The sequence below is a fragment of the Myxocyprinus asiaticus genome, chromosome 8 (assembly GCF_019703515.2).
Source record: "Myxocyprinus asiaticus isolate MX2 ecotype Aquarium Trade chromosome 8, UBuf_Myxa_2, whole genome shotgun sequence".
NCBI lineage: Eukaryota > Metazoa > Chordata > Actinopteri > Cypriniformes > Catostomidae > Myxocyprinus > Myxocyprinus asiaticus.
The window spans coordinates 205,057-226,698 of record NC_059351.1 but is presented as its reverse complement, the minus strand read 5'-3'; the positions used below and the strand labels follow the sequence as shown (position 1 = coordinate 226,698).

Sequence of the window (21,642 nt, the reverse complement as noted above, 5' to 3'; positions counted from 1 at the left end):
TTACATTTAGCCATTTAGCAGATGCTTTTATCCAAAGCGACTTACAAATGAGAAACGTAAGCAATTTGTGATACAAAAGTCAACAACAAATGAAGAACATAATAAATTTTTCATACAAAAGTAGACAACATCTGCAGTATCACACTGCCAAATTCGCACAGTGGCTGGAGTGGTAAAGATGCTAGCGCAGAAGAAAGAGACAGACAGATTTTATTTTATTTTTTATTGTTAAATAGTAAGTGCATTTAATGTGGATTGGTGAAGTGCTCATGGAACAGATGTGTTTTCAGTTGCTTCTTGAATGCTGAGATTGTATCAGCAGATCATGTGGAAGTTGGAAGCTAATTCCACCACAGAGGAACAAAGAGAGTGAATGATCGTGAAATGGACTTTGTGCTTCTTTGCGACAGGATCACCAGGTGGCTCTCGTTCATTGACTGCAGAGAGTGAGTTGGAACATAGACCTGGAAGAGTGAATTAAAAGAAAGAAGGTGCTGTTCCATTGGTTATCCTGAAGGCCAGAGTCAAAGCCTTGAATTTGATGCGGTCAGCTACTGGAAGCCAGTGGAGTGAAATCAAGAGTGGGGTGTTGGAAGCCGTCTATGGTTGGTTGAAGACCAGACCCACTGCAGCTTTCTGGACCATCTGTTGTGGCTTAATCATGCTAGCTGGGGCAGACCAGCCAACAGGGCATTACAATAGTCCAGTCTTGAAATGATTGGAGCTTGGATCAGGAGCTGTGTAGCATATTCAGACAGGAAAGGTTGATGTTGTAAAGCGCAAACCTGCAAGACAGGGTGGTTTTTGAGACATTGGCAGTGAAGTTAAGCTGGTCATCCACCACCACTCCCAAGTTCCGGGCTGTCTTGGTTGGCGTTAGCCTAGTTGAACCAAGATGAATAGAGAGGTTGTGGTCACCAGACAGGTTGGCTGGGATCATGAGAAGTTCTGTCTTGGCAAGGTTCCTTCATCCAGGCCGAGATCTACGAGAGGCGGGTAGAGATACGAGCTAAAACTGTTGGGTCGTCAGGCTGGAATAACAGGTAGAGCTACATATCATCTGTGTAGCAGTGGTAGGAAAAGCCAAAAGCCTTCATGATAGATCAGAGTGATGTAGTGTAGACTGAGAAGAGGAGGGATCCAAGCACTGATCCCTGAGGAACACCAATGGTCAGCTGGTGAGACATGGACACCTCTCCTCTCCAGGTGACTTTGAAGGATCTGCCTGTGAGGTATGATTCAACCCATTTAAGCACAGTACAGGTGATGCCAAGGTCAGGGAGAGTGGACAAGAGAATCTGATGGTTCATTGCGCCAAAAGTAGCAGACAAGTCAAGGAGAATGAGGCCAGATGATTTGAAATTATCACTTTCCAGTCGCAGGTTTTCAGCTACTGACAAGAGGACAGTCTCTGTTGAGTGTCCTTTTTTAAAGCCAGATTGATGTCTCTCGAGTAGGTTGTTCTGTGAAAGAAAAGCAGACAACTCTCTCAAGAGTTTTTGCTAGGAAAGGTAAGATAGAGACTGGTCTGTAGTTATCAACCACTGTGGGGTTATGTGTTAGTTCTTTTGAGCAGTGGGGTTACTCAAGCCTGCTTGGATGTGTTGGGCAAATTTCCAGTTTTAAAAGACGTGTTGATGATGTGTGTGAGTGCAGGTAATAGTGATGAAGAGACAGCTTGCAGAAGATTGGAGGGGATAGAGTCAAGGGGACAGGTGGTAGGATGGTTAGAAAGAAGCACTTTGGATTTCTCAGTCTCGGAGAAAGGAGAGAAAGAGGAGAACAGAGGATGGGATGTGGGAAGAGAGCGGTTGTGGTTATGGAGTGTAGAGAACTGCTGCTTATGCTCACTACTTTATCAGTAAAAAAGTGGCAAAGTCATCAGCAGTCAAAGAAGAAGTGGCAGGAGGTGGGGGAGGATAGAGAAGAGAGGTGAAAGTTCAGAACAGTTTACTGGGATCTGAAGTGTTATCTTAATCTTATTCTGATAGTAATCAACCTTAGCCACAGAAACACTAGAGGAAAAGAGGAAAGAAAAGGTTGATACTTGCTCAGGTCAGCAGGGACTTGAGCCACTTTCTCTGAGCTCAGAACAGTGGTCACGAAGTGACTCTGAAACCCAGGGGCCAGAACAGAATAGAGGCCTCCCTGGGAGGATGTAGCAGGGTTTTCCATGGTCACCAAGGGGCTGTGGTTGAAGTTTGATACCCTACACCTGAGAGACGGGGTGCTGCAGCATGCTTGTAAACAGCCAACCACTGAGGAAGACAGGTGGCAGGTTGTGGTACCCAAAAGCATGAAAGAAACAATTTTACAGGCTTGTCATGGAAGCACAGGACACTTCGGCATTTCCAAAACACTTCACCATCTTCATCAAGGCTTCTACTGAAGTCAACACAGAAGGGATGTTGAGGACTTCCACCATAGATATGACACCTGTGCAGCCTATAATGGGCCACTTGACCAGTCCCATACACAGCTACAGAAAACATCCATTGGAGCTCCTATAGCTTGCTGCTATGGACTATTTAACAAAGTGGCCCGAAGCCTATGCATTGCCTGACCAAGAGGCAGAGACAGTGGCAGATGCACTGGCTTCGTGTGGCTTCAGATGCCACCTAAGGGAAGGTAGCCCTCCACAGAGACCGGCTAGCTCCTTATAGAGGATACTCTGTTCCCTCTTTCCAGCAGAAGCACACCATCCCCCAGCCCCACAAACTAATAGGAACGCTGGCCTCTTGCACACAGCGTACAAACAAATTGTCCAATTCCCCATTACCTTAAACACTTCACACATGTCGTCTCCAGTACCTGACTGTCACCTATACTTCCTGCCCCAACCCCCCATCCCCATAATACCCCTGACCCCCATGCCAATGTTGGCCCCACACAACCAAAGGGACAAAGGCAATGACCTAGCTGGTTTAAAGACTTAATTTTCCCCCTCGGGGACGAGGGACTTTCTGGCAGGGGGGCAGTTTAATGTAATTTGAATTGATGGAGTTTATGTTCCTTTAAGAGTAGTTCTGTTAAAGAGTAGCCGATTAAAAAAGCGAGACTGTTTGGGGGGGATGATGGGACTGTTTTACCTGCTCTTTCTTTAAGTTTGGGGCCTCAAGGAGGAAGAACTGTGTTTTGTTGGTGTGGGTTACGGCCTAAATAGTATTTAGTTTCTGTGTTCAAGTTGGGAAACGTTGATTAATAAAACAGCTCGAGTAATTTAAAAAAACGCCTGGTGCTTCATCCGATAGAGAACGCCACAGTATTTTGGGTTCAGGCTGGCTTCAGGCTTAAAATCTGATAGTAGCGGTCAGGTCGGTTCACGTGGTCTCGGGTACAAGTTGGTTCGAGCTTCATTTTAAGGCCCATGCAGACCTCTAATGTGCCACTACCACCTAATAAGCATGCTTTCATTCTATAAAAGCAAAAAGCATGGGACATCCATTGAGACACATGCACACCTCATCTCAATCTGCTTGCGTTTCTGCAGCTCCTGATTCCTGAGCTCCTCCAAGCGCCGCAGCTCCTCTTGCCGTCTCATGAGATCTGTTCGAAAGGCCACAGGTGCATTCATCAACAGCCAGTGTAATAAGCAGACAATATTTAAAAGTCTTGACTTTGTGGCAGGCCTAAGCAAGTAAACATGGCCTCTATGAATTAATTGTTTGCACTGAAAGATGTTTTCCCTGTCGTCGTCACCACCATCAAGTTTTAGATGTGTAACAATATGAGGCTGGACTTTCAAGCACAAAAAACATATGGCATGTATGATACCAAAAGTCCTAAGAATTCTCCTTAAAAAAAACAAAACAAAAAAAAACAGTGTGGTGGGAAGTTCAAGTTTTTTTGTCAGGAAATTTTCCAACTCACTCTGTAACTGCATACTACCTTGTCTCATCATCATGAGCTGATGCTCATGTTTGGCGGCCTCCATTTCAGCTTCCAATTTCTCCTTGGCCTCTTGTATGTTTCGGTCAACCTGTTCCCTCTGCTGTTTCTCCATCTCATCCAGAGCTTTCCAGCGAGAGGAGAACTCAAACTCAATGGTGCCTGGCTGTGCAAAGTGTGGTGGGTGCTCCCTTTCCCTGTATTGCAGATGCTTATGTTTAGTTTGTAAACTCACCCACAGTGATTTTTTTACCTTAGATATATGGAACACAGATAACATGTCAATGGTCTAAAGACACACTTGTGATATTGTGCTGATTTTTGCAACAGCTTTTCTGCGAGCCCATCTTCATCATCAAACTGTTCTGTTGGCTCAAGAATGACTGGACGAGGGGACCTGAAAGACAACAGAAATACTGTATATATAAAAGAATTAAAAAATGTGACAAGACATAAAGACTGGTCATGTTAATCATAAATAGTCTCTGCTTTGACTTTCCTTAGTTGATATTTATAGACAGATCATACAGTGTAAATGACAAGTAATTACGTTGTAAGCAGAAGGGCTCCATCTGTACAGCCATCCAAAGCTTTCCGGGCAGCTGGCTTATTGGCAAACTCCACAATCCCCTTGCCTGTCGGTCGGCCACGGTCATCAACCACCACAATTGCCCGCTCAACTGGGCCAAACTGTGAGAAAGCCTGTTCCAGTAGCTCATTGGATACCACTGGAGCAAGGTTTCGTACTGTGAGTGCAGCCCCATGTGTGGCAAATCGGATACGGATGGGCCTGTTCTTTAGCACCACACCATCCAACTCAGCCTTAGCAATCTCTGCAAGAGTCCTTGTCTCCTGAATAATCAAAAAAGTGTGACAATAAGAGAACAAAGTTTACAAGAAGAGTGTTTAAACTATTTTGATTAACAATTCAGATTTTTTTTTATGGACAAAAGAAATTAGAGAATAAATGACAACAGTGACACAATATTTTTGTGTGCCCAGTCAACAAAACTGAAAGTAACATTTCATTGTGTACAAGCTGAAAAAGTTTGTAACAATGTGTAATTAAAAAGTTGTGCCCAAGACAAAGACACTTACAAACAAGAAACCAGATATTGACTAATAGGTAGAAATAATTCAGGGCCTGAAATTCGGCACGGGATAATAATTCTCCCACACACTTTTATTTACTTTACAATGCAGCTGCAAATTAGTAAACCAATAGATTCTCAGGAAAGTAAAAAATAAATAAACACATCACTGCAATTCCATCCCAAATGGCATCAGAAATATTAATAATGATTTGTCTCTCTCTAGATTAGCAGCTGCCTGACGAAACACCTGCTGACAGAGTTGACATTTTTTGTTTTACAGTGAGCAGCGCATCTGCAGCTTATCTTGCAGAAAATGACACGCAAATCTCATCAATGCTCTCATTGTCACCTGACACAAAGCTACTTTAGACACGTTATTGCGACACAAGTATTTTGCCCCATGAATGTCTTTGTGTTTTTGGGAAACATTTACTTGAATGGTGTCGCAGAGATAATTAATTTACACAGAGCTGTTAATCACGTAGATAATGATTCATAGTGAAATAAAGTTTAATTGCAAATGTTAATATAATTGAGGGAATTTTAAAAAGTGGATCCTGTTAAAAACTGCGCTGGCTTACGGTGGTCATTCTGGCATGCGGCCAGTTATTCCATTGGAACATGAGCATCAACCTGAACGGCAGCTTTACAAGACTAATAAATTCAGCCAACTGAGAATTAAATTAAACCTTCATATTTCCAGCATGCACTCATCCAAGGCTCTTCGAGTTGATTAATGTGAAGTAATGTTAGGTCTTTGGGACTTTGCAGGATTTGTCTTTACGTGAGTTCGTCTCCATTACTTAGTGCTTAAACTACACATCAAGCATCTACGTAACACATCTCACTAGAGCATGAATGGCTGTTACGTTTCATAAAATTTATTAATTCAAGTAATACACTGCAAAAGCAAGTTACTTTACCTGTGGACAACCCCCAGCACTGTTTCCTCTCACTCGCACTGCTGCAATGGCCATCTTGTGTGCAATTTCAAAAGCTCCCGCTAGATGGCGCCTGTTATTGGTGGATCCGATATTACAAAAAACGATATCCAATTAAAAAAAATGCTTGAATATTGGAAAATCTGATTATGGGTCGATCTCTACAGAGAAAATTAATGTGTTAGCATGTGTTAATGTGCATCCGAACGCTAGTGGAGGTCAGTGAGAAAGAGAAGCCGGTAGATACTGTTTCGAATGCTGGTAGTACAGCGAGCAACACACACATTTCGGTTCCAGCTGTAGTGCCTCCGCAGCAGGGCATTGGGTGATGTCTCGGCAGCATACTCATAGGGCAACGCGACACCACTCTCCTCAAGTTTCCAACAGGTTCACCCCACTCAAAGATGCACCCACTGACAAGCCTGTTGAAAGCGCCCTGGTTATTGGTGATTCTATTGTAAGGATTATGGAAATAGAGACTCCAGCCTCCATTTTAAAATGCCTTCCGGGAGCCAGAGCATCTGATATCAGATCAAATATAAAGTGCTGGCTAATGCTAAACCAAGATTTTCTAAGACTGTTATTCACATCACGCCGGCATCGCCTGTCGGAAATCACTAAAGATAATGTTAAAGAGGTGTGTGAACTTGCAAAAACGATGTCAGACACTGTAATATGCTCTGGCCCCCTCCCTACTCATCGTGGTGATGAAGTTTATAGTAGATTATTATCAATGAATGTCTAAGTGGTGTCTGGAAAATAACATAGGATTTATAGACAACTGGAAGAGTTTTTGGGGAAGACCTGACCTGCAGAAGAGAGACGGACTCCATCCCTCCAGGGAAGGTGCAGCTCTCCTTTCTAGTAATTTGGCTCATAGTCTTAATAGTGACTAAGTTTACATGGACACCAGATAGCAGGTTATTGCGAGAAAATATCATTCCCGTTACATGCACTGTTTAAGCGGTGTACTCATTACTCCCGTATACATGCAGCTCCGTCAGTAAGCATCTTTCTCCACATCAATGTAATTTTCCCACGATGCTTGTGTAAACAACACACATGGCATCCAAGGAAGTCTTCACTATTTTACTATCTGTTGATTCACTTTATTTCCAGATATTCCAGAGTTTGTTTCCTTCACTTATTATCATGACCTGCAGCAGAATTGCGATGCAGTATTGGGGGTTTCCCTCTAACATAAAACTCTGGGATTCCCCCAATGTACGAGCGCATACATGCGGACTTTAGGGACAGCCGATATTTTACGTTGGTGTGTATAATTGGGTATAGTTTATAGTGTATGTGATTTTCCCACTGAACTCCCAGAAATGTTGAAATCTTTCCACTGTGTTGACATGTTGCTCGGCTCCATCCTATGACGTTTGTTATCCCGGTCTTTTCCACGCACGCTCACTCTTCAAACACCCATCAGAACATCGCTTATGCTAAACCGCTTTCACTTAGTCCCTCAAATGGTGTAAGGAAATCAGTGTTCTTGTTTACATGATGTTTCAGAGTGTCACTTTTTGCTAAAACCCTGGAATAAACTGTTTTCTTAAGTGCATGTAAACATGGTCAGTGATAGTATTTGACTATCTGGGGCCCAGGTCAGGAAGCAGACAGACTGGCTTAACCATCCATCTGCTAGCTGCCTTAAGACGTCACACATGTCACATAAACTACAACACAGAGACTGTATCACCTAAATATCATAAAGACACTGTATCTGTTCCCCGAACTGCTAATCACAAAAATCACATTAAGTCATGTAGATTTTTTTATATTTTATTAAATGTCAAACTTGAAAATAACCAAAAAAATTTAAGATAAACATCATATAAAGGTAGGGCTACTAAACATTAGATCACTTTCATCCAAAGCACTAATTGTAAATTAAATTATTATAGATAGTTTGGATTTGCTTTGTTTGACTGAAACCTGGCTTAAACCGGATGAATATATTAGTTTAAATGAATCTACTCCCCCAGGTTATTGTTATAAACATGAGCCTCGTCTGAAGGGTCGAGGAGAAGGTGTTGCTACAATTTACAGTGAAGTTTTTGGTGTTACTCAGAGGACAGGATATAAGTTATAGTGATAATGACATCAACAGATACAAATAAAAAATATCTGTCGTCTTTTGCTCTTGATACAGTGTATACACCACCAGGGCCATATTCTGATTTCCTTAGTGAATTTGCAGATTTAGATCTAGTAGTTACTGTGGATAGAGCTTTAATTGCTGGTGACTTCAACATTCATGTAGATAACTGAAAAATGATAAAAAATGATATACTGGGATTAGCATTTATCGATATTCTCAACTCTCTTGGAGTCAGACAAAATGTGACAGGACCAACTCATCACCATAATCATAAACTAGATTTAATTCTGTCATATGGAGTTGATGTTGATACCATTGCAATTTTGCCGCAAAGTGATGACATTTCAGATTATTACCTCATGTCTTGTTTGTTGCGATCAGCTAATGTTACTCAATCTACACCACACTATCATTCAGGTAGGACTATTCTTTCGACCACTAAAGATTTGTCAAATACTCAGTAAGAAAAAAGTTCAGAAGAACTTGATGTAATCACAGAAAATATAAATACAGTCTTCTCTAGCACTCTTGATAGTGTCACCCCCTACGATTAAAGAAAATTAAAGAAAAAAGCCCCACACCATGGTACAATGATCACACTCATGCTCTCAAGAGAGCAACTCGGAAAATGGAGCGCAATTGGAAGAATACAAAATTAGAGGTATTTCACGGTGCATGGAAGGATAGTGTCTGTAGCTACAGACAGGCATTAAAATCTGCTAAGTCAGCATATTTAATCAACTATTATAAAATAACCACAACAATCCTAAGTGTTTATTCAGTACTAGTACAGTAGTGGTTAGGCCTTGTGTCTGAACTAGTGCCGTTATATCAGTATATAGGTCGGCCGATATTATTAGTAGTGCGTAAATTGTGACTTAGTGCCCATTTAGGCCACAACTAGGCTAAGTTGTAACGTACGTATAGCTGGTGCAACCGGCCCCTTATGTTTATTTGGCTATTTATTTTTATTTATTCTTTATTTTAATAGTCAGCATTTGACTGATACTAAACAGTAATACTGATGTTTATTTAGCTATTTATTTTATTTTTATTTTCTCAGTGTTCATTTCTAGAATTTGTTGACAATGTATAATAATAATGTCAAATGTTCTTTGATAAAAATATTTGTTTAAGAAATCAGCCTTCTGAGTACCTTTGCATAGTCATATCGGTGCAAAATCGGTGCACAATCCACAAAGAAATGGTCTGTTTTCATTCCAGCTCAAAAATTAAATATATAGGCCACCATATCGGTAATCGGTGAATTTTCCCTCTCTAAAATCGGTATCGGTCTCAAAAATCCCATATCGGTCGGGCTCTAATCTGAACCAGATATTACGTTGCAGCACAATAGTAATGACTACATACATTTCTTTACTGATAAAACTGAAATCAAACAAAATCGGAATTATGCATCTGTCTGCTATAGCACCTCAGAAGAAAGTGTCTCAAATTATTCCCTATGAGCAACTTCATGTTACATGTATGTTAGACCCAATACTGACTAAACTCCTAAAAGAAGTGTTTCCTGTAATCTCAGAACCTCTTCTTAATATGGTCAACTCCTCATCATCCTTAGGGCATGTCCCTAGAAACTATAAGCTGGCAGTTATCAAAACGCTTGATCCTGGAGAATTGGCTAATAACAGACCGATCTCAAATCTCCCATTTATGTTGAAAATTTAAAAAAATTTAGTGTCCTCCCAACTATGTTCATTTCTACAGAGAAATGGAATATATGAAGAATTTCAGTTAGGATTTAGGCCCCATCACAGTACAGAGACTGCACTTATCAGAGTTACAAATGACTTGCTCTTATCATCTGATCTCGCCTGCATTTCTCTTCTAGTGCTTTTAGATCTTAGTGCTGCCTTCGACACAATAGATCACAACATTCTCTTGAATAGGCTGGAGAATTATGTTGGCATATGTGGACAGGCATTAGCATGGTTTGGGTCCTACTTAGCTGACCGCTACCACTTTGACTGTGTAAATGAAGAACTGGCAGATCGAACTAAAGTATGGATTGCCACAGGGATCAGTTTTAGGGCCTCTGCTTTTCTCCTTATACATGCTTCCCCTGGGAGATATTATCAGGAACCATGGAATCAGTTTTGACTGTAATGCCAATGATACACAAATTTATATTTATTCAGAGTATCTGAAGGTATCAGCTTATCCAATTTAATATCCTTTTCAAGACCTTTTCAAAAATATTTAAGACTTGCTCATTACTTCAATCACTATCGGGGTTAATGCATCTATTTAGTAGTGGTCGACTGACATATCGTGAGGCCAATAAATCAGCCGATATTCTGACTTTTTTCATTATTGCATCGGCCGATAAATTTTCTTGTTTGGCCGATTTTTTTCTTGTGGGTGCCAAAAATCACCTGCTTGTATGTGAAATGACTGAGACATGTAAACGACCAGTCACGGTTTGTTTTGTTGTTATGTGCATCGTGTTACTACAATAACAGACCGGTGTGCAAGACAGTGTCATTTAAACGGTCCACATATCAGAACCGCGGCAGACGTGTTTGAGCTCATAAATTTAAAGTGCTCACCTGTTTCATTCTCCCTCTCTCTCCTCAATGGTTCCCTGTAACTTTTAACTGTCTTGTCTAATGATAAAAAGGCAAATATCAATAAAACTAATATCATATATACCGTCAGCAAATATGCACATTTCCCATTTAAACAGATGTAATAAACCAACCTCACAAAACTTGAGCAGATCCAGCATCCTGTGGAGCGCTCATTTATCTACCTCTAAAGCACGTATTCTAACAGTCCCTCAGAAATTCCCTGTCACTTTTAACTTTCTATTCTAATGATAAAAGGCAAATATCAATAAAACTTATATACCGTTTGCAAATATGCAGATATCGCGTTTAAACAGATGTAATTCACGAACCTCACGAAAATCCAGCATTTTCTTCCCGTTGAGTGCTCATCTAATATCTTCCTCTGAAGAGCGTATTCTATAAGCCAGAATCAAAAACTTCAGGATCAGGATCAAAAGTTCCTCTGAATCTCAAATCATGATGGTCAGTGGTCACAATCCAAGCAGGTGATGCAGGCCATTTAAACTGTCAGGAGATTGCTGCTGCTCGCTGGATCCGCACAAGAGCGTGAGCGCAACCAAAGTCTTTCTAGCAAGTCAGTCCACTGTCGGCCATGTTTGGAACACTCTCGGGAGGCTATTTCCAGTCATGTCAGTGCAGCTCATATCTACTTGAACGGAGGAAGACCAAAATCTCAAAAACGGTTGGTCAAGATTATGATCAAAGATCATAAATGGTGCTTCTTTCCCTCAGATTATGCTAAAAAAAAAAAACACATACTTCTCCCAGCTTTTAGAGCTAATGTGCATGCGAGTTCTCGAGTTGATTGACAGGCGATATCTGTTTCTAAAAGGTGACTGGCTCTTTTACCTGTAAGGCGGGACTTCCTTTCTACATCCATTGACTGTTGGCTGCAGTTAGGCGATCTAATTTCTCCCATTAATTTTAATAGAAGTGGCCCGTGTCTGCTAAATAGTCTCTGGTGCAACTTCAAGGTAAAAGTGCTTCACGTGTGCTATAATGTCTTATTCACTATGCACTGTATGTACAATTGATTGATTCTGTATTTTTTGAGAAAATGTGATCGCTAACGTGGACATGCCATTCATGGTTGCTGGACTACTGTGTGTACTGTTATTTCCTTCTTCCTAATATATTAACAATTTCTTCATGTGCAAATAAATTACTGAAATTGGATGACTAAACAGAAGTCAGAAGAAACTGCTATCTACCATTTAAAACACAATATTATTTTTTTAGATTTTTTTTTACAAAGTTTTGTGTGAAACTGAATAAATATAGCTCTAAATAAGAGGGGGGTTTTTTTGTTTGTTTTTTAGCTATTTTGTTTATGTTATTAACTATATTAAATTGTGTGATATATCAGCATTATAACGCCCTTTCGGCCACCATGCTCTCTGGTTATCGACATCGGCCAATAAAAAACCCATACTGGTCAACCACTAATATTTACCCACCACTAGATGCAACATGAAGTCATATATTAAAATGACACGTTACTAATGCGAGAATAAAGGGCTGGTTTGATACGGTATGACTACTGTGTGCATCTACAGTAGTTATTAAAGTTCATTACTTATGCTAATGTTCATTACTATACACAAGGTACCTCTTAAATAAACATCCATTTCTACCACCCCTGGAGTCGTGAGTTCAAATCCAGTGCGTGCTGAGTGACTCCAGTCAGGTCCCATAAGCAACCAAATTGGCCCAGTTGCTAGGGAGGGTAGAGTCACATGGGGTAACCTCCTTGTGGTCACAATTAGGGGTTCTCAGTCTCAATGGGGCGTGTGGTAAGTTATGTGTGGATCGTGGAGAGTAGCATGAGCCTCCACATGCTGCGAGTCTCCGCGGTGTCGTGCACAATGAGTATTTTGGCAGAAAGTGCAGTATTTAACAGTTTACATTGTTCCTCATATTAAATCTGATTAAACACTGTCATCTCCTTTTCTGTGATACTGTGTCATGTTTTTAGATTTGTATAGTAACTTTGCTTTGACTCTGGCCTTCAGGACAGCCGATGGAACAGCACCCTCTTTAATTCACTCCTCCAGCAGGTCTATGTCCCCTCTCTCTCGCTGCGGTCTAAGAATGAGCAACAGATGGTGGTTCCATCGCAGCATGTCACAAAGTCACTCTTCAGATCATTCATATCCTCTGTTTCTCAGTGGTGGAAAGCGCTTCCATCCGATATATGATATATTCTCCAGATATCACAAACATAGCTGTCTTTTGTTCCAAATTGCATATAGACTGCGTCTAATATGTACAGTTTTACCATTATCTATGTAGCAGATATTAATACTCATCTTCAATTATTTGTATTTTTTATCGTGTGATATCCTAAAATAATCTGTGTTGTAAAATATTTTACTGTATCATGTTCGTATTCATTTCAAAATTAGTTATTTCAATGTGGGGACTTTTATTTTGAAAAATGATGTCACCAGCATCTCATCTCATTATTTCCACACACACCAACACAGACTGAAAGCACAGGACAGCGCAAGTTACAGCTACTATTGCACAAATTGTCACGCTCCAACTTTTGAGTCAGATGTCATTTTTTGGAGAAACATGATTTTAGTTTAAGCTTTTTATGATGTCACTGTTATCTCGAAATTCAAACAATACATGTTGAATTTATACTCTTTAATGGTGCGTGTGACAGATTGTGGTAGCTGGCCATTCAAACAGAGCGGGGCACAATGATCTTTCTCTCAAACTTATAGCACGAAAAAAAACATGAATGAACCTCTGAAGGTTTGTTGAATGATACGGTACAACTTACTGAAACATGTCTTCTCTCAAGTAATCGCCCAGTCTGTTAATGTTGAAATGACAATGGAGGAAATGAATGGCGAATATCTTGAGCCCCGGAGCAGCACTCAACGGATCAGCACATATGTACACTGAACCAGAGATTATTTAGCAGAAACGGGTCACTTCTATTAAAATTAATGCGAGAAACTGGAACACTCAACAAAGCAGCTCTGCGCACCCAACAGTCAATGGATGTAGAAAGGAAGTCCCGCTTTACAGTTAAAAGATCCAATCACCTTTTAGATACAGACATCGCCTCTAAATCAACTCGACAAAGCGCATGCACATTAGACATAAAAGCCAGGAAAACTGTGTTTTTTAGCGTAATGTGATGTAAAGAATCACTATTTATGATTCCAGTATTGTCAGATTTTACTGCTGATTTGAAATATGTTGTTTGATTGTAATCTTGACCAACGTGAAAACTGCGCGCCCACTCTATTCTCTGCTGTCTGCGAGGCGTGAAACGTTTTCATTCAACCTTATGACCCAAGGAGGGAAATGTTCAAACAACAACAACAAATACCTTGTGTTTTGTCATTTAAGACTTTTTAATGGCCTTATTTTTCACCAAATTGATTTAATACATTAATGACCCGCAGATACCCCGTTCTTCGAAACTCAACAAAATTTCAGAATTTTCCAAATTGGCAGCGTATAAATGATATCAAAGATTGGATTGCTAGAAATTTCTTTACTCAATTCCGACAAAACATTCATCCAGAGCTCTCTCAGTCCTGTGATCTAAAGAACGCTGATTTTGCATTTAGCTCTAGACCACAGATGGGCAACTTTGAAGATGGCGAGGGCTCCTTTCTACCAAGGGGCCAGATTACAAATACGCACTCACAATGTTCACCCCCTTCTCAATTTCTTCATTATTGTGCGTAATGACTAACGCAATGTGCTTTTAAAGATTTTGTTAACTATATTAACATTTGTATTTAATAATATTTATAAAAACTAACATAATTATTATTGTATAACTTGCATATTTACTAAAACATGCAGTTCAAATGTACAAATTCATGTTCAGCTGACCAATGTACACTACCGGTCAAAAATTTTGAAACACTTACTCTTTATTATAATTTTTTTCACATTTTAGAATAATAGTAAAGTCATCAAAACTATGGAATAACATCAATAGAACTATGGGAATTATGTTGTGACTAAACAAAATCCAAAATAAATCAAAACTGTGTTATATTTCAGCATCTTCAAAATTCAAAACTAATTTCAACATTTAAGCATACGCCTTCAGATCAAAAGATTTTTAAGATCATGAGAAACATTTCAGTCAAGTGTTTCAAAACTTTTGACCGGTAGTGTACTTCTTCAAACTTACATTTTCAAGAAATGTAATCTCATTTGCATTGTCTGTAGATTTGCAACACACAAACACACACATGAAAACAGACAAGAATTGTATTTTCAACATTTACAAGCACACCTCATACAGCTTATGGGTATGTTAAAATCCAAATATTATCAATAACAATACAGAATACAAAAACATCATATTTCAGTGCAGTAACACAAAACATTTCAGCACCTGCACCAGCCGAGTATGTACATCTGCAGGCATTGCTCCAAACCGCCATTAAAGCCCCTTACCTAACCCTTTCCCTAAACTTTACCGTGAGTGGAAGGAGATTCCGCCCCCTGCAGCTACACCTACTGACCGAACAGTCCCGTACGTCTGAGAAACATTCTCACTATTCGCAAGACTTTTCAACAATCAGACGGGCATCTCAACAGCACATTTCTTTAAAGTTTCTCTCTCTGACAACGACTTTTTTGTTTTACGCAGACACGAGCGAAACACCATAAGATGTCTTTGATAATTCTTGGAATGTCACGGATTTCATCAAATGTTTTGATGCCGATGTATTTTACTCTTGACATCTATGAAGAGAGCAGCTCTGGTGTATGCATATACTGTACGTCTCTCATCAGTTGATCAGTGGTTTAATGGCTAATTAAATGTAAATCTTTAATGACAGATTTCGTATCCAGAGTTTCCCCTACGTAGTGCATACTCGCTGACTTGCTGAGGTTAAATTGACCTTATAAATGATGAACAAGTGCATCTAGAATCCTCCAGTGATCAAGCGACCTCTTCTAGTCAATAGCTGTAATAACATCATAAACTGAATTCAATCTTTACATAATCCCTTTTTCAATTAACTAAAATCAACCCTCAATCGGTCAACATTTTCACTAAATAATACATTAAATTTCAGTTTGTTTCTCACCAAACCTCATGGTATGCTTTCATAACAATCGTGAGTCTCATGGAATAATTTATTAGACTTCTGAATTATATTTTGTGTTCTTTTGAAGCTTGAAGAGGTGGTCACTATAAACTACCATTGTATGACATCACTGAGCACAACATTTATTCACAATTTCTCCCTTTGTGTTTAGAAAAAGAAAGAAAGTCATATAGGGTTATAACAACACAGGGTTGAGTAAACAATGACTGAATTTACATTTCCATCATTCATTCCAGGACTGACTCTTTTATGGCTTTCCTCAGTAAATAATTACTTTTAAATGTGAGATTAAACATAAATGTTATTCATTTGATAACTATTTGACTCATATAATTGAAAAGACCATGAAGTGTAAGTTTAACTGAGAAGTTTTTGTTTATTGACTACAAATGAAGAGAAACAGAGATGTGTCCGCTAAACTGTACAGTGGTAAGAAAGTAATCTAATGTTTGCCTAGTTAAGACTAATTGAATTTTATTTTATTTTTTTAATGCCTGTCAATAATTCTGATGTTAAAAACTCTCGACTGTGTTGAAGTCATTGGTTATTTGAAATAATTGTCTTCAATATCTGTATATTAATGTCCGCAGTGCTGACGTATGTGTTTTGGAAAATGGAAAAACAAGGTTCATTTTTCCGTGTGGTATTGACTTATAACAGGAAAGGATATATTGATAAATGTATCGTTTGTGGATTAGGGCTGAAACGATTAGTCAACGTTATCGACAACATCGACAATAAAAAATTGTCAACAAAAATGTTCATTGTAGTCATACAATGTCAAATCAAATAGTCGTTTGATGTCATTTAACATAACATGAGATCACATTAAACTCTAATGATGATGCGTGAGAGCAGCACTGCAGTTCACGTCTGACTGATGAGATGAAGAATTACACAGATCACAGATGCACTCTAAACTTTCCAAACAGCTTCAGCTGATGTAGATCACAAAGTATGAGGAAATTATAATGCAAAAATACAAAATAAGTAAATACAGAAGCACTCTCATTGTAGAATAAGTGGAGCCGGAGCTCTTTAAAGGAAACACACCAGCGTTACATCTTTAATGCGTTGCATCTTTAATGCGTTACAGCTTTAATGCGGTCATATTTAATGCGTTACATCTTTAATGCGGTCATATTTAATGCGTTACATCTTTAATGCGTTCATATTTAATGCGTTACATCTTTAATGCGGTTATATTTAATGCGTTACATCTTTAATGCAGTTATGTTTAATGCATTACATCTTTAATGCGGTTATATTTAATGCGTTACATCTTTAATGCGGTTATCTTTAATGCGTTACATCTTTAATGCGGTTATCTTTAATGCGTTACATCTTTAATGCGGTTATATTTAATGCGTTACAGCTTTAATGCGGTTATATTTAATGCGCTACATCTTTAATGCGGTTATATTTAATGCGTTACATCTTTAATGCGGTTATATTTAATGCATTACATCTTTAATGCGGTTATATTTAATGCGTTACATCTTTAATGCGGTTATATTTAATGCGTTACATCTTTAATGCGGTTATATTTAATGCGTTACATCTTTAATGCGTTACATCTTTAATACGGTTATATTTAATGCATAACATCTTTAATGCAGTTATATTTAATGCGTTACAGCTGTAATGCGGTTATATTTAATGCGTTACATCTTTAATGCGGTTATATTTAATGCGTTACAGCTTTAATGGGTTACATCTTTAATGTGGTTATATTTAATGCGTTACAGCTTTAATGCGGTTATATTTAATGCGTTACAGCTTTAATGCGGTTATATTTAATGCGTTACAGCTTTAATGCGGTTATATTTAATGCGTTACAGCTTTAATGCGGTTATATTTAATGTGGTTATATTTCACGCGTTACAGCTTTAATGCGGTTATATTTAATGCGTTACAGCTGTAATGCAGTTATATTTAATGCGTTACAGCTTTAATGCGGTTATATTTAATGCGTTACATCTTTAATGCAGTTATACTTAATGCGTAACATCTTTAATGCGGTTATATTTAATGTGTTACATCTTTAATGCGGTTATATTTCATGCGTTACAGCTTTAATGCGGTTATGTTTCATGCGTTACAGCTTTAATGCAGTTATATTGAATGTGTTGCAGCTTTAATGCAGTTATATTTAATGCATTACATCTTAAATGCAGTTATATTTAATGCGTTACATCTTTAATGCGGTTATATTTAATGAGTTACATCTTTAATGCGGTTATATTTAATGCATTACATCTTAAATGCAGTTATATTTAATGCGTTACATCTTTAATGCGGTCATATTTAATGCGTCACATCTTTAATGCAGTTATATTTAATGTGTTACATCTTTATTGCAGTTATTTTTAACACGTTATAGCTTTATTAAAGTTCAAATAATACAGAAGCAGATCATGTAAATAACTACAAACTTTGAAACGGTCATTTCTCTGTGCGGTCAGCATCTCTTCTATGAGTTGTGTGAATGTTCCGATCTAAGGGGGAGAGATTGAAAATGCACCCGGAAAACAAGACAAAACACTTGATAACAAGAGGAGTATTTGCAGTGAATTTCTTTACTGAATTAAACTTAATAAAGTATTTTTCCCTTTAATTCAGTAAATGTAATTTAGAGGTATTTTTAAAAGATGATTTTGTCCTCTTTATTGTTAGTAAACATGTTTAATATAACCTTTTAAGTTGGGCACAAGCTGAATAATCGGTTAAGAGCTAATGATTAATCGTTACAATAATTGTTCTAATAATCGTTAGATTAATCAATTATCAAAATAATCGTTAGTTGCAGCGCTATTGTGGATACATGTGTAGTGGCTGATTTTAATGATATTTAATAATTATGATTAATTATAAAAAATCCATCAGTGGTTTGTCTGTTTGATGAGGTAGCAAAAAGGTTCTGGAAATTATAAGGTTAAAGGTATATTCTGGGTTCAACACAATTTAAAGGTGCACTCGGTCGGTTTTTGAATATGTAGTCTTGGACTTATACTGACATCTAGTGGTGTGGATGCAGCATGATTCAAAATCAATAGTTTTCAGTTACAGATGGCTATTGTAGAAATTCACCATTCACAATCAGCCATGATTAATCCAAGAGTGAAAGTGTCCAATAACAAGCCGGTTACTGAGATTAAGCGAGTAGTATTCAGCTGGTCATGTGATTCTAACATGGCTGCCCCCATTAGGGGACCCTCTCCATGTAGAATAAAACAGCTTTTATAAGGTTACTGATATGACTAGAGTCCTCATCTCATGTGAGTGCTCATGATTAAATACACGTTTCAGAATTACAATTCATTTCTTTAGGAGTAAAACTTTTCAAATGAGGAAAAAGTTTACTGAGTTCACCTTTAAATTCAATCAGCAGCATTTGTGGCATAATGTTGATTACCACAAAAAAAAAAAAAAAAGCACAAATGTGTGTTCCAGTGAGACACTTACAATGGAAGTCAATGGGGTCAATCTGTAAACATTAAAATACTCACTGTTTCAAAAGTATAGACACAAGACATAAACAGTATATGTGTGTTAACATGATTTTACTGTGATAAAATCACTTACTAACCGCACCTGTGTAAAATTATAGACAATTTTACATCTTCGTTGCCATGACGATGTAACACTGTAAAACCTAAAATGATCTAAACAACTTTATCAAATAATTCACAAGTTTTAACAGAAGAATTAATGTAAGTGCTTTTATAAAATTATAAGCGTCACATTTCTGACTTTAAACCCTCCAAAAATTGACCCCATTGACTTCCATTGTAAGTCTCACTGGAACACACATTTGTGTTCATTTTATTTTTGTGGCAATCATCATTATGCCACAAATGCTGTTGATTAAACAGAACTTGTATTGATCCCGGAATATTCCTTTAAGGGAACGTTAGGGGAACCATTGAGCACAACCTAAAACAAACGTTCCTTAAAACTCTGTTCTGGGAACCAAAAAATGTTAGTTGGGAATATTCTGACACATTTTATACTCTGTAATTGTTTTCAAATAAATCAATCTAATACATCAGCTGGAAATCCTATAGAGCTTTTCCTTGTTTTCCCACTTACGAATCCAGGAATTTCACTTTTCCATTCGTGTTAGGTATAGAGTTAGCTATAGGGTTTAGGTATGGGGTTGAGGAATGGGGTTGAGGAATGGGGTTGAGGAATGGGGTTGAGGTATGGGGTTAAGGTATGGCGTTGAGGTATGGGGTTGAGGTATGGGGTTGAGGTATGGGGTTAAGGTATGGGGTTAAGGTATGGGGTTGAGGTATGGGGTTGAGGAATGGCGTTGAGGTATGGGGTTGAGGTATGGGGTTGAGGTATGGCGTTGAGGAATGGCGTTGAGGTATGGCGTTGAGGTATGGCGTTAAGGAATGGCGTTAAGGAATGGGGTTAAGGAATGGCGTTAAGGAATGGCGTTAAGGAATGGCGATAAGGTATGGGGTTGAGGTATGGGGTTGAGGTATGGCGTTAAGGTATGGGGTTAAGGTATGGGGTTAAGGAATGGCGTTAAGGAATGGCGATAAGGTATGGGGTTGAGGTATGGCGTTAAGGTATGGGGTTAAGGTATGGGGTTAAGGTATGGGGTTGAGGTATGGGGTTAAGGTATGGGGTTAAGGTATGGCGTTAAGGTATGGCGTTAAGGTATGGCGTTGAGGTATGGGGTTGAGGTATGGGGTTAAGGTATGGGGTTAAGGTATGGGGTTAAGGTATGGGGTTAAGGTATGGGGTTGAGGTATGGCGTTAAGGTATGGAGTTAAGGTATGGGGTTGAGGTATGGGGTTGAGGTATGGGGTTAAGGTATGGGGTTGAGGTATGGGGTTGAGGTATGGGGTTGAGGTATGGGGTTAAGGTATGGCGTTAAGGTATGGGGTTGAGGTATGGGGTTGAGGTATGGGGTTAAGGTATGGGGTTGAGGTATGGGGTTGAGGTATGGCGTTAAGGTATGGAGTTGAGGTATGGCGTTGAGGAATGGCGTTGAGGAATGGCGATAAGGTATGGGGTTGAGGTATGGGGTTAAGGTATGGGGTTGAGGTATGGCGTTAAGGAATGATGTAAACACTAACACGTGTTGTCACCAGGAATCAGATGCTGCTGCAGTAACGATCATGTATTGGGTCTTGTTGGGTGTATAAATCTGATAAAGGGATTACCAGGCGGATAAAGCCGAATCCTCGGTCTCGGTTGATGAACACCTCGTTGGATTCGCCATACTTGGAAAACAGCTTCTTGAAATCTTCCTCCGTTAAATCCGTCGGGAGATTACCGACAAACAGTCTGCACCGTTGAGTGAATGTTTTCTCCCCGGGTCTCCTGAAGTTCTTGAGGTCTAGAGTCATCTCTTGCGCCGCTGGTGATGATGAAGGTGATGATGGTGATGAAGGAGATGAAGGTGATGATGGAGACTCGTCCTGAGGTTTCGGTGATGCGGCATTTTCAATCGTTATCTCTTTCAGGCTGCGGTTTGCCATAGCACTGCAGCTTTAACACCGGGTCAGATTTTGTGCTTATTTTTACTTAAACACCCGTAATTTACAAATGGAGACTTTGTACGTGCAACTATTATGCTAACCTCTCTCGACTAAGCTCAGATCTGACGCAATATCCCGAATGAAGACGTTATTTCCGTTCAGTTGTGATGAAACGCTCACCGACGCTACAAACACGTGATCTATGACGTATGACACTTCGTTCGGTTGAGAACCACGTGACTGATTCGGTCTCCACGAGTGCTGGAACCGGCAACATGTTCAACTGATATCAACAAATAAGCGATATTATATTATTATCTAAATCATCAATAAATGTTTTGTTTATTATTTCATTATTATTAAATAAATGATTATCATCATTAATGAGATATTATGATGTATCAGTGTTTTATTGTTGAAA

At 38.9% G+C, this 21,642-nt stretch overlaps 1 protein-coding gene across 4 annotated transcripts in view; it reads right to left on the bottom strand.

Annotated features, from left to right (window-relative positions):
• pspc1 (paraspeckle component 1) overlaps nucleotides 1-21,386 on the bottom strand; it is a 29,111-nt gene extending 7,725 nt beyond the window's left edge. For 2 of the 4 annotated variants that reach the window (XR_007897942.1, XR_007897943.1), the window contains exons 1-5: nucleotides 20,904-21,386; nucleotides 4,439-4,740; nucleotides 4,190-4,285; nucleotides 3,889-4,085; nucleotides 3,462-3,546 (exon numbers count right to left, since the gene is read on the bottom strand). Coding sequence is in view for 2 of the 4 variants with exons in the window: in XM_051705052.1 (XP_051561012.1) it covers nucleotides 3,462-3,546; nucleotides 3,889-4,085; nucleotides 4,190-4,285; nucleotides 4,439-4,740; nucleotides 20,904-21,221 (998 nt within the window). In the remaining 2 variants the exon portion in view is untranslated. The remainder of the gene's footprint in view (nucleotides 1-3,461; nucleotides 3,547-3,888; nucleotides 4,086-4,189; nucleotides 4,286-4,438; nucleotides 4,741-20,903) is intronic. The other 2 variants (XM_051705052.1, XM_051705053.1) reach the window with 1 other exon arrangement.
• Between the last annotated feature and the right edge of the window lie 256 nt (nucleotides 21,387-21,642).